Source organism: Lissotriton helveticus, chromosome 12, assembly GCF_964261635.1.
Source record: "Lissotriton helveticus chromosome 12, aLisHel1.1, whole genome shotgun sequence".
NCBI lineage: Eukaryota > Metazoa > Chordata > Amphibia > Caudata > Salamandridae > Lissotriton > Lissotriton helveticus.
Window position 1 is genome coordinate 442,867,486 of NC_136073.1, and position 13,686 is coordinate 442,881,171.

Consider the following 13,686-nt stretch of genomic DNA (forward strand, 5'->3'; position numbering starts at 1 on the left):
CAGTCATGAGGGTGCTGGGGGAACACTAGCCATGAGGGATGCTGCTGGCACATCTGTCATTAGAGCGCTGGGGGAACACTAGCCATGAGGAATGATGGGGCGCATCAGTCATGAGGGACCTGGGGTACAATAGCCATGAGGTATGCTGGGGGAGATTCAGTCATGAGGGAGCTATGGAAACACTAGCCATGAGGGATGTTGGGGGTGCATCAGTCATGAAGGTTATGGGTAATGCTGGAAAAACATCAGTCATGGGGAGTGTTGGGGAACATGATGATGCTGTGGAAGCATCAGTCAGGAATGTCATAGCATGCATAGGGTGCCATAGGGGGTAAAGCAACATAAGCCCTGTGTGATAGACCTCTATGCAGTGGATGCAAGAGGGGTTATGACAGAGAGGTATCAGGAGTGGGTCGTGACATACTGTACAACTCCTAGGCACTCACCATGCATGCACTGCTCATAACTGCATTATCCCTGTATTATACCCTTCCCAGGCACACATACACCCAGCCCAGATACACCACTCCTGCGCTGCACAAGCCAAGGGTGAGTTAAGCACACAGCAGCAGAACTTTAAAATGAGTGAGCCTGTATGCCTCATATGCCTCACTCCTGTGACATGGGTTAATAAGAACCTCTTTACTCCTACGGATCACTACACGGTACGTTGCCACCACTATGTTCATGCCGCTTAACTTCTGATGAAGGCAGTAGCATTCCCCACTTTGAGGGTAGCCCTTTGGAAGCCTGAGCCCCTCCCGGTCCAATAGGACTGCAGTCAGTGAGACTAGCCTATGTCATGGTGCACACGTTTACCATACCGAGGACTTTTCTGTCCTAACACCCCCGCATCCTGGTTTCATTTAAACACAATTTTTAACAAAGGTACTTGAAAAAATGGCATGGCATTGACCAGATAAGTGAATTATAACTTGCTGTTCATTACCACTGTTGAGGGAAGGGCATCATGACCTTCTTAAGGTTTTATTCGTTCATGAGTCACAGACTCTCCCCATACTCAACACAATGATTAATGGTAAGATGCATGCTATAGAAATATGTGCAATAAAATTTAACATATTTCCAAATGTATTTTATTTGTCTCTATTGGCCACCTTATTTTGGTGGGGCCTGACTAACGTCCTAACAAAATTAGACACAACAGGTGTAAATTAATACAGTGAGCCTGTAAGGAAACGGCTCTTTTTACATGATCACCCCCAAAGTTTTGGAATCATGCTGCTGGTTTTTCGAATCTGAGAGTGCAATGAGGCCTGCTAACCAGACTCCAGTGCCAGTGTTCTAACCCTTAAAAGTGTTATGATAGATTGGCTATTCCCAAGTTGCGTAACTTTTCTAACCTACAAGTTCCTAGTATATAGTATCAGAGGTTCCCAGGGCCTACAAATATAAGTGTCCCACCAGGCAACAGTACTGGTTGTGCCACCCTGGATGTGGTAACATGAAAACATGTCTCCCAGTCTACCACTGCAGAGTGGTGGAGCAGGTTTAAACTGCTAACTCGACTTTGGCATGTAAGCTACTGGCAAAGCCTACCCCCCCCCCCCTTTTAATATATACAAGTCACCCCATACACCAGGACTATTAAATTATAAGGCAGGTTGTTATATATTTAAAAGCAGGACATGTAATATCATATGTCTTAACAGTAAAAAATGCAAATTACTGTTTTCACTGTGAAAAGGCTAGCAGACCCATTGGCAACTACAGGGTTACACACTGACCACTCACTGCACTAACTTCTGATTAGGACTACTAAAGTTGGCATTGCAAGGAATCAAATGAATTGTCACTCTAAACCGGACTTGATGCTCAAGTGGAACTTAATGTAGCTTTTAAACAAATGCAACATTTGGAAAGTTTCCACTCTGTTGCCCGTGTTTAAGTTTTCTAGTGGGAACACGCAGATGCTAGCAACAAGACAGCCTTCTGCCCTCCTGGGGAGAAGTGTGAACGACTCCCAGGAGTGAAAATATTAGAGGCCTGTCATTGGAAGAGGTGTTACCTCTCCCTGGCAGGAAACCACATATGATGTGAGTCTAAAAGGCGAGCTTCAAAGGGGATGCCACCTTTGAAGGGGAAATGGTGGACCCAGATGAGAAGGGCAGCTCTTTTTTTGGGTTGGTGTCAGGGACAAGAGAGACCAGTTGCCAAACCATTTTTATGTGGGCATGTAGCCCTCAGGTAGCCACACCTCTAAGGTGAGCTACCAAGCTCCCACTTCGAGGGAGTGGTTCTGCCATTCTGGGAGTCAGCAAATAGTGCACTTTGGGATAGCTTTATGCCACACTCTGCAGGAAGTCGTTAGCACAAGGATAGTTACCAGCACATCCACAAGGGCATTTTCTGGGCATAAATATAGCACCCCTGGCACCTAAACCTCAGATGACACCTGGACTGGAAAGAGGACTGAAGAAGGACTGCCCTGCTGTTCCCTGGTTCTGGCAAAAGAGGCTGCACCAACCGCTGGACTGAACCTGCTGATCCTTGGGTTAGCCAAGAGAGGACTATGCCTGTGGTTCCTGGCTCATGGAAAAGTCGCTCCAGAGCTCCAAGCGTCAGTTGGCTGACTTCCTGCTACAGCACTAGGGCCATAAAAGCTGAAGTAGCCCATTCTGGCCAGTTAGTAGCCAAACTAGCATGACTACTGATGACCTCCGCCGTGCATCCCGGACAACTATGTTCGACGCTCAAGAGTGGCACTCGACTCTGCCGGAGCCAGGAGAGTCATTGAAGTACAGTTTAGTTGCCCAAAGCAGATACTGGCCTTCACCAAAGTGAACCACTGCTTTGCTGTAACCAGAGACCAGTAGTCCAGTGGCAACTGGACTTTTGCTGGACCAAAGAGGACTTTGTGGGACATCAACCTTGTGGCCAAAGTCATCCCACCTGGACCTTGGACCAAAGAGTAGTCCCAGGAAGACCCTGTTGACTGCACAAAATATTCAGCATATTACATCATCAGCCTCCTGTATCCCATGCATAAGGACCACTCCATTGTTTAAGCCAGACTGCTGCAAGCCACAGTTACCCAGGGTTGAGCAAAAAGGTTTAGCAAACTAGCCTGGCTTGACCCAAGATGATTTTGTACGTGTATTCCACTGCGGGGTGGAACACCCACACCATTTAATACGCCATAATTCCTCACTGGGCCATAGCACATCAAGTGGGTAGTTGAAGAGCTAATTTAAGACAAATCTCTGCTGCAGATTTGGTCTGACTAATGTCCACAACCTTAGGCAGTGGTAAATGATTGCTTGTTGCAGGAACTGTAAAGGTCTGTGCTGTTTTTGGGTGGAAATGTGGCAGCATTTGTTGACATCCTAAAAGTAAACAAGAGAAGGTAGCACAATAAGGAACATCAAACCATATACCAACACAGTAAAATTAAACAAGTCACAGCACAACAAATTAGTAAAAGGACCAACACACCACAACACCCAAAGTATACCATATCATATTACTACAACGTAGCACAAAAAAGTAGCCGTACAAAACACGACACACCGCAGCACAACAACAAAAGGCCACACGGTAAATATGCACACTCTTGTCACAGTGGTAACACTATGTTAATTTACCACCAAGGATATGAAATAGCGCCTGTCAGAAATGTTCCGTGATCCGGCCCGTGAGTCTGAAATCACACTACACAGATTCAGAGGGGCGTTGATTAGATGTTTTTCGGTAGCTTGGTAACTTGCATGCAACATCAGTCAGTTGCTACCTCGGGGGGAAAAACAGACGCAGCAAAGCAAGTTCCATCTGGAGCCTGCCCCTTTCTCGTGTTTCCAGCGGTTTTGAGACTTCCTCTTGGTAGCTGGAGGCTGCGCATCAGGATCAGTAAAACATACAAAGGAATTGCTAGCGCAGGCAGAAAAGGCAGCCCCTGCAGCGAGAAGGATGTGCTTGTGAGACGGGGCAGCCGGGCGGAGCACTGTCACTTTCAGAGGAGGCGAATCCGTGGAAAAAAGGAGAACAAAGTTGGCAAAATGAGGACTTCTGGAGCCCTGCACATTTATGTCTACCTTTTCCAGCTCCTTTTGCTCAATATACTTGTTTTTCGGGACGCGCTGGCTGCTCCGTCGCCAATCATTAAGTTTCCAGGAGACAGCAGCCCCCAGACCGAGAAAGAGCTGGCAGTGGTGAGTGGGCCTACTTCCTCCGTGCTTTCCTGGTATTTAGTTACGTTTTGTGGGCGATGTGTACGTTTCTTTTGTTGCAGCGGCGACTGGGAGTGAGTGAACTCTGTTCTTTTCGGAGTCGTTGGAAAATGACTTTAGATTAAAGTGGGGTCCGTTTTCAAATACACAGGCGCGTACACTTACTGCCCTGACCATGGCTTAGACCCAGCTCCAACTTTACAGTCAGTACTCGTTCGGTACTTACGTTTCCGTAATGTCGTGGTCCGTTAACTTTGAGGAATGACGAAAGTTGTAAGTATTAAAGCTGCCACGAGAGATCATATTCAACACTATAAGATAAGGAGAAATGGAATAATATGAAATATTAAGGATACATACAATTAAAGAGTGCGTGCGACATTTTTCAGACAAGGGTTTCTGTGTTTGTCAGTTAACCATCGCCCAGATTTAATGTTTAATAAATAGACTTGGGGAGAAGGGTACATTACGTTTTAATACTGGATTTCCAATAAAGGTAAAGTGGATGTCACTGGAATTGTGAGGCAGCAGAAGACCAAGCTAGGTAGCTGGGCTGACAAAACTATGTGGCTAGGGAATTGCAACATACAGAGCAAAGCAGATCTAATTATGCAATGTATTATGAGGCTAAAGGGAAATTACGGGCCACATCACGTGGGCTATTAATTCAGCTTCATTTAACACACGCTGATATACAAGTCACCTGAAGGCTATGTATATTAAATTGACTGTTTAAGAAATAATGCTATAGACATTCAAAAGATCCTACTGAAAAAATGCTTTTTACAAACAATAATTCAGTCTTGCACAGAAGCGTTAAGAAGTCATTTTATGAACACTATCTTAAGGACCACTGCATAAGAAACAGTTGTGTGAAACATAAACTAATTAGTACTGAGCAAAAAAAAGAGGCATGCATAAACACATTTCTTGTGTTAAAAAGTGCATCCTTCCTAAGCTGCACACTCCCTTTCCGTTTTAAAATATATCTTCAGTTTTGGGTTTAATCCTTCTGCAAACCATGCTGGAAGCACCCACGGTTCATTATGAAACAGCCAAATATAACAGAAGTGGGCCTTCCATGTTTATTATGTATGTGTCTCAGTAACTGACACTTTGAGAATCAAAGGTCCTATCACATAAACCGAAAACTGAAAGTGCTCATTTAAGTCTGGTCCTTGCCATAGTTTTGGGCTCCCTCGTGTCTTAAATAGTTGAACAGGTTGAGCAGCTGAAATATTACCACCTTAGACAGAGGTACATCTTCCTCAGTGAACCTTTAAAGGAATATGCTGATTTTCACTAGAAATGTAGCAGCATTTGTAGACATCATTAACATAAACTACAAAACACAGCACAATGACATGAAACAAAGCAAAATAGAAATGCAACAAAAACAGATAGAAATAAAAAAAAACATTGTCAAAAAGAATGCAACATGACCACCACAGTGCACCAAAAGGCAGCACAATATTCATGCACATATATTCTGGAAACTCATTACCAAGTCCACAAATATTTCTTCTTAATTGCATGGTAAAAAGTTTTTGCATCAAGCACTGTCTTATCACCAGGTACAGGTATGAGTGCCAGTCAGTTTTGCGACTGGCTCCCTATATCAAATCTTTAGAAGAGGTTCTAAAAGTTTGAGGTTTTTCTAACTTTTACCTACATATAACTATGACCTTGAGAGCAATGGCATTAATATACACTTTTATTTGTATGCATAGTAAGACAAAACTTTTTCTGGACAGAGGATGAAAACATTTCCACTCGGTATGACTATGTAAGGTTTTGTTTTTGGAGCAGATAAAAGCCCTGACCCAGTCAGTGTACCATTTGGAAATATTAAAACCACCTGGCCAAATTTCTCATCTATTCAGTCACTGCATTCAGCTATCAACAGATGAAAGGTGGACCAATAATTCTTCCTCAGGGTTCTGGATTCAACTTTGTGCGCACGTTTGATCTGTTTGGACGAAAAGCATCTTTTTGTTGACATCTGTCAATTAAGAAGCGTGTGATATTCTTATGTTGCAGATTCAGCAAATCTATAGTTAGGCAGTTGCCTCTTCAATGGCAACTTTTAGAATTAATGATGCCTCTTTTGTCTGGCAACAGAAGTATATGAGGCATGTGTTGTTGCCTGGATACTTATCCCTGTAGTTTCTGAACATCGACTTCACAATCTATGAGTGTTAACATGGTACCAGAATTACCTTGACACTCATTTCCACTCCACAATCATCCTGGCTGGTATGTTTATGATCATGATAAAGCTTTATGTCTAGACCAGCTCTGACACTCTCATTTAGGCTCCACACACTGACTCCTGGCTGCATTGATCAGCTGAACAGTGTTTGCCTCTTTGGATCCATGCTCTGAACTACACACAGAAGCGCCTTCACGATATCGAAATCATCTTCTCAAGTCAAACAGATCATATCGGCATCATACTATCAAAGATCTGCTGTAAGTGAGCCTGTTCTTCACTAGAAGGTAACCATATTGAAGGTTTCATTACAGATTTACTCCACTCTTAAACCTGAAATTCTATGTGCCCAGTTTTTCAAGACAAGCATTGCTGAAAATCCAAGATGTGCCTTTCTCAGATCACATTGACTGAAAGGTAGATAAGACAATCAAGACATCTGACACAGACCTGAAGTTTCACTCAGAAAATATGCTGATTATGGTGCAAGTTGGTCAAGAGTTTTCAACTTCTCTTCAATTAATTCCTGCAGACATTAAAGACAGAGAGCATGTGACTAAATTTCTGGGTGTTTCTATAGTGCAGCATTCACCAATTGCCTGGCCCCTCAGTGCTTTGCATAGATTTAAGTGTGAGATTGTGTTTCCTTCCATGGGTTTTCTCCACAGCAGGCATCCTCCTCATATTATAGTTTGATGCTGGTGAGTGCTTTGAAGAGTTTACAATGTCTTTATGGAGTGGGTCTTGAAACCTTCAACCAAACCTGTGCAAACGTAGAGGATGTAGTGGATTGACTCTGCATGGTAATTTGAATTGTGTATTACATCTAGTGGCTCTCTGCCAAATCTCTGTAAACTGGTGTCTGTCTGGCGCAAGGCTAATCTGACCGAGCACTTGCAGATGGCAGCTGTTGCATTCTTCACAAAGCTATGTGTGGCAAGCTAGAGGAAGAAAATTGTTCATCTGTGGATTAGTGTTAGGATTGTATGTGTGAGCACACATGAGGTGAGTGCCACTTCTTCTTTTATCTGTGATGACTTCAATGCTGAACAAAGAACTTGGGGTGTGAAAGCTGAGACTTTACTTCTAGCAAACCAAGCATTTGAAAAACCCTCTATAGGAAACCTAATTTTGGCAAGGAACTATCTTCAAATGAGATAAAAGCATCCCCACCTATAGTACTAGAACATCATATTCTGTAATTGTTTACAACTTGGTGTTCCTGGAAGAACCTTACAGGTCTGGAAACATATATGCCCAAAGTAGAATGGAGAGTGATCATAGCCCTTTGTTTATAGAGATAAATGGAAGAAATGATAAACGAAAAGGAGATGACTCAGCTCTGGGGGAAGCTTGGGTTGTGGATGGGAGAATTTGTGTGAGGTGGAAGGGGAGGATGAAGGTTATCAGTAAAGATTATAAAGGGGAAAGAAAATTGTAGTTACTAATTAATATGGCCCCCAGTCAAGGTCTGAGACTTTGTTAACCTACTGATGGCACAGTGATGATACCGGCCAATGACAGAAACATAAGAGACTTAATGAAGAGGTTCCACAAGCTCATATCAAAAACACTTTGATAAAAATCTAATCCACCATGATTGGCCCTCCATACTATATGTGGCGAACCAGAAACAGTGACTAAACCTCACAGTAAGGTCTTCTAAAAAACTCTTCATATAAAATATCACAGAGCAACATCAAAACCTCATCATATGACACAAGAGAATCATAGCTAAAAAGGGTTTCCGCATGGTCAGCCTGACCGAGACACAGTTCAGAGACAATTTAACCACCATCCTTTAATGTCGTCATCCCTCCTGGTCTTAAACCAAATATGCGGTGATCCCCCAAAGTGTGAAAGCCATTCTCTTGACATGGATTCCACATACGATACCAAAGCACAATCGTTGTGGGTGAACCACATGTATGCTCTAATCACTCACCAACCCACTTGACGTAGATGTTGTTAATCTCAAGATAATTTGATGATTATGCATTCACAAGGTCTTTGAAGTCTTTTTTCCACAAAAGGTAGAGGTAGCAGCCAGATTCGATGACAGTGGTCATTGTTAATGAATCAGCACCCTATTCTTTCAATAGCAGAATGACAGTTGTCATTTTCCACCCTAAAGGAACTAACTCTAACATCAGTGACTGACTGAGCAGAGTAGAAAGTATAACACCCAAAAAATAATTGTCTATATTGAACAAAGGTATCAAAATGATCCCGAATGTACATGATTCAAATCAAATTGACCTATAGGAAGCCAAGGTTTACGATGTTAACATTTCTAAATACAAAGGTTGAACATAACTACAAGTATAAATTTGCTTTTATTACAAAAGAAGATATTCAGAAACGGTTTAGTTTTTCTCTGCTATTTAAATGATAGCAAGTTCAACAGTTTTAACCCAAAAAATACAAACTGCTTGATTCTTACTGAAAACCAAACTACACTGTTGAAATATTGAAGTTCTTTAAAATCACATAAAATGCTTCTTGAAGCATAAGTCCAGCCATAGTCACCAAATGTTTTATGGCAAAACAACTGCTTCTTCAGGACTCATGTAAAATATGTACGTGTTTCGGGTATACCAACGGCGGATTTCCAACAAACCATGAATTAGGGACTGTTGTATTTTGATGCTTGAAGTCCTTATTATATTAACTATCCTTAAAAGTTCAGCTCCAAAAACAAATCACTGCTAATCCCAATGGTTTCAAGGGACATCATGTTATTCCGACTAGTTTCAAATAATATTCTGAAGTTAAAGTACGCCTTGAAGCTCAATGGAGTGCCATGAATATCGAAAACTCTTAATAATAAAAAATAACAATTAAGCACGTCTTGGGAGTTTGGAGTGCATACATTTTCTGTTGGTTAAGAGACTGATGTAGTGAGTAAGAGCCTGCATAGGGCCAATTGCATTTTCAACCATATTATTAGTTTATTGTTCCTGAATTTAGTTTCCTGTATTAATTCTCAACCATGAGTGGCACAACCAGCTCAAATTGATTGAAGCATTTCCAGCTAGATGGTTGGAATAGAGCTTTGGTCAGTTCACACTCTGTCAGCATTAAAACAGGTTCTGATTGCTTCAACTTTTTCCTTGAAAAAATGAGATGCTACTAAAATCCTCCTCCAATGGGACTTTTTGGGTTTCACAGTTAGGGACAGAAAGCTCCTTGGCAACCCTCCAGCAGGGCATACAAACTCTGGGTCTTTTGTATTCGTTTTCAGCTGATGTGTCCACATTTCTGTTGTTCAGATCGAAATTGATGTCCAGTTTCTTTCAGCTTTCTTACATGCATATATAGAGTCACTAAGTTTACTCCAAGCCAAGGCTCATTAGTCAAGTCAAGTCAAGTTTAAATTTGTATAGTGCACTACTCACCCAGGGGGTCTCAAGGCGCTTGAGGGAGGGGGGGAACTTTACTTATCGAATATCCAAGTTTTAAGTTGTTTTCTGAAGGAGAGGTGGTTCTGTGTAAGGCGGAGGTGGGTGGGGAGAGAATTCCAGGTCTTGGCCGCTAAGTAGGAGAAGGATCTTCCCCCTATGGTGGATCTTTGGATACGTGGGATTGCGGCGAGGGCTTGATTGGACGATCGTAGTTGGCGGGTGGGGGTGTAAAAGGATAGGCGCGTGTTGAGGTATTCCGGTCCTAGGTCGTAGAGGGCTTTGTGTGCGTGGGTGAGGCGGCGGAACGTTATTCTCTTGTTGACGGGGAGCCAGTGGAGGTCTTTCAGGTGACCGGAAATGTGAGCTTGGCGGGGGATGTCTAGGATGAGTCTGGCTGAGGCGTTTTGGATGCGTTGGAGTTTTTCTGTAGTTTGGCTGTGGTTCCGGCGTAAAGGGTGTTTCCGTAGTCCAGACGGCTTGTAACCAGTGCATGGGTGTCCGTCTTTCTTGTTTCGGTGGGGATCCAACGGAAGATTTTTTTGAGCATACGTAGGATGTTGAAGTATGATGATGAGACGGCGTTGACTAGTCTGGTCATCGAGAGGGAGGAGTCCAGGATGAAGCCCAGGTTACGTGCGTGGTCCGTTGGTATGGGTGCGGTTCCCAGGGCCGGTGGCCACCATGAGTCGTCCCAGGCGGAGGGGGATGATCCTTAGATGAGGACTTCCGTTTTGTCCGAGTTCAGTTTTAAACGGCTGTTCTTCATCCACTCGGCTACTTCTTTCATCCCTTCGTGTAGGTTGGTTTTGGCGGTGTTTGGGTCTTTGGTGAGGGAGAGGATCAGCTGGGTGTCATCTGCGTAGGAGATAATGTTGAGGTTGTGTTGGCGTGCGATGGATGCGAGGGGACTCATGTATACGTTGAAGAGGGTGGGGCTGAGTGAAGATCCTTGTGGTATGCCGCAGATGACTTCGGTGGCTTCTGATCTAAAAGGGGGGAGGCGGACTCTCTGGGTTCTTCCGGCGAGGAACGAGATGATCCAGTTCAATGCTTTTCCTTGTATTCCGATGTTGCTGAGGCGTTGTATAAGGGTGCTATGACAGACTGTGTCGAAGGCTGCGGAGAGGTCAAGTAGGATGAGGGCAGCTGTTTCTCCGTTGTCCAGTAGAGTTCGAATGTCATCTGTTGCTGCGATGAGGGCAGTCTCGGTGCTGTGTTTGGCTCGGAAGCCGGACTGTGAAGGGTCGAGGGATTTGTTGGATTCGAGGAAGGCGGCGAGTTGACTGTTGACGGCTTTCTCAATGACTTTGGCAGGGAATGGGAGGAGCGAAATGGGGCGGTAGTTCTTAAGTTCAGTGGCGTCTGCTGTGGGTTTCTTCAAGAGGGCGCTGAGTTCGGCATGTTTCCAGCTTTCCAGGAAGGTAGCGGAGTTGAGGGAGCAGTTGATGACGTCTCGGAGATGGGGTGCGATAATGGAGTCTGCTTTGGTGAAAATGTGGTGGGTACATGGGTCAGTTGGTGATCCTGAGTGGATGGTGTTCATCAGGCGGATGGTGTCTTCGGTGGTGATTGGGTTCCAGGCGCAAAGGTTGTTGGAGGGGGGTTTTAGTTCGGAGGTGGGTGGGGTGGACTGGTCTCCAAAGCTGTTATGTATGTCAGCGATATTGTTGTGGAAGAACGAGGCTAGAGAGTCGCAGAGGTCTTGGGAGGGAGTGATGTCGTTGGTGCCGGCGGTGGGGTTGGTAAACTCTTTGACGATGTTGAATAGTTCCTTGCTGTTGTGGGCGTTGTTGTCGAGTCGATCCTTGAATGCTGATTTCTTGGTGGATCGGATCAGTTGGTGGTGTTTGCAGGTGGCGTTCTTGAAGGTGGCCAGGTTGTCAGAGGTTCGGTTTTTTCGCCAGGCTTTCTCGAGGGTGCGACAGATCTTCTTGGATTTCTTAAGGTTATCATTAAACCAGGGGGCTTTTTTGCTGCCTTGTTTGATTTGATGGATTTTCAAGGGTGCTAATTCGTCAGCACTATGGGTGATCCATTGTGTGAGGTTGATGGCTGCTTGATTTGGGTCCAATGATTTGGCGGGAGGGTTTTGGTGAAGCGATGTGAAGAGCTGGTCGGTGGTAATTTTGTTCCAGTTTCTGCGGGGGATTGGTTGTGGGTGGTGGTGGGTCGTGGTTTTTTTGTAGTTGAAGTGAACGCAGCTGTGGTCCTTCCAATGGAGAGCTGTGATGTGATTAAAGGAGATGTGCTTGCTGGAGGTGAAGATTGGGTCGAGCGTGTGACCGGCATAGTGAGTGGGGGTGACATCAAGTTGTTTGAGTCCGAGATTGGTGAGGTTGTCCAGAAGGGTGGTGGTGTTGCTGTCGTTGTTCTTTTCCAGGTGGAAGTTGAGGTCTCCCAGTAGAATGTAGTCCTCGGCGGGGAGGGCGTGAGGGCTGATGAAGTCAGTGATGTCTTCGCTGAATTGTGTGCGGGGTCCGGGTGGTCTATAGATGAGGGTGCCTCTTAGTGTGGTTTTAGGGTCGGTGTGAATCTGGAAGTGAAGGTGTTCGGCGGTTGTGAGGTTGTCGTCGGAACTGGACGTAATGCGGATGGTGTTTTTATGGACGATGGCGATGCCGCCTCCTGTTTGGTTGATGCAGTCCTTTTGGATGATCTTGTAGCCGTCCAGGATGGCAATGGCGATGTCGGGCGTTGATGAGGCGTTCATCCAGGTTTCTGTAAGAAAGGCGACATCCGGCGATGTGGTGTCTAGTAGGTTCCAAAGCTACGAAAACGATATAATCAGACACAGTAAATTGCAGTCAGCAGTTTGCAAATGAAATCAAAGGCAATGAGCAGTCTGGCAGAAAGCGCTACGATACCAAAGAATGAATGAGCAGGGAGCAGCGTGAGGATCGACCGCTTCTGAGAAGTCAGGACGGTCACAGCGCTTCAGAGATCGGGTAGAGCCTTAAGTTTCAGTGGGAGGGAGGAGCAGCTGGGAGGCGGGAGCGGGGTGGAGAGCCGGGCTGGGAGGCACAACAATAAACAACAAAATGGCAGCAAGCCAAAAGTGAAACAGGACGAGATTGGGGCAAAGTCGCTATTAAATGGGCAGTGGCACCGGCACAATCAGGCACAAATAATTAAGGCAGGCAAAGCGAGCAGTGCACAGTTCAATAATTATTTAAAAGCAGTCTGGCAGTAAAGCGCTACGAAAACGATATAATCAGACACAGTAAATTGCAGTCAGCAGTTTGCAAATGAAATCAAAGGCAATGAGCAGTCTGGCAGAAAGCGCTATGATACCAAAGAATGAAAGAGCAGGGAGCAGCGGGAGGAGCGACCGCTTCTGAGAAGTCAGGACGGTCACAGCGCTTCAGAGATCGGGTAGAGCCTTAAGTTTCAGTGGGAGGGAGGAGCAGCTGGGAGGCGGGAGCGGGGTGGAGAGCCGGGCTGGGAGGCACAACAATAAACAACAAAATGGCAGCAAGCCAAAAGTGAAACAGGACGAGATTGGGGCAAAATCGCTATTAAATGGGCAGTGGCACCGGCACAATCAGGCACAAATAATTAAGGCAGGCAAAGCGAGCAGTGCACAGTTCAATAATTATTTAAAAGCAAGCAGCCTGGCAGTAAAGCGCTACGAAAACGATATAATCAGGCACACTAAATTGGAGTCAGCAGTGCGCAAATGAAATCAAAGGCAATGAGCAGTCTGGCAGAAAGCGCTACGATACCAAAGAATGAATGAGCAGGGAGCAGCGTGAGGAGCGACCGCTTCTGAGAAGTCAGGACGGTCATTAGGATGCACTAGATGCAGAATAATTCTCTTTTCCTCTACTATTGCATCTACAACAATTGTAATCACTGTTTAAACTCTAGAACAGCTAGATCAACA

The 13,686-nt window shown here is 44.7% G+C and overlaps 1 protein-coding gene across 1 annotated transcript in view; it reads left to right on the forward strand.

Moving 5' to 3' along the window:
- Nucleotides 1–3,822: 3,822 nt before the first annotated feature.
- The window catches only part of MMP2 (matrix metallopeptidase 2), a 211,535-nt gene continuing 201,671 nt past the window's right edge, over nt 3,823–13,686 (forward strand). Inside the window, exon 1 of the mRNA XM_078669873.1 lies at nt 3,823–4,169. Coding sequence (XP_078525999.1) covers nt 4,017–4,169 — 153 coding nt within the window. The 5' untranslated portion in view covers nt 3,823–4,016. The remainder of the gene's footprint in view (nt 4,170–13,686) is intronic.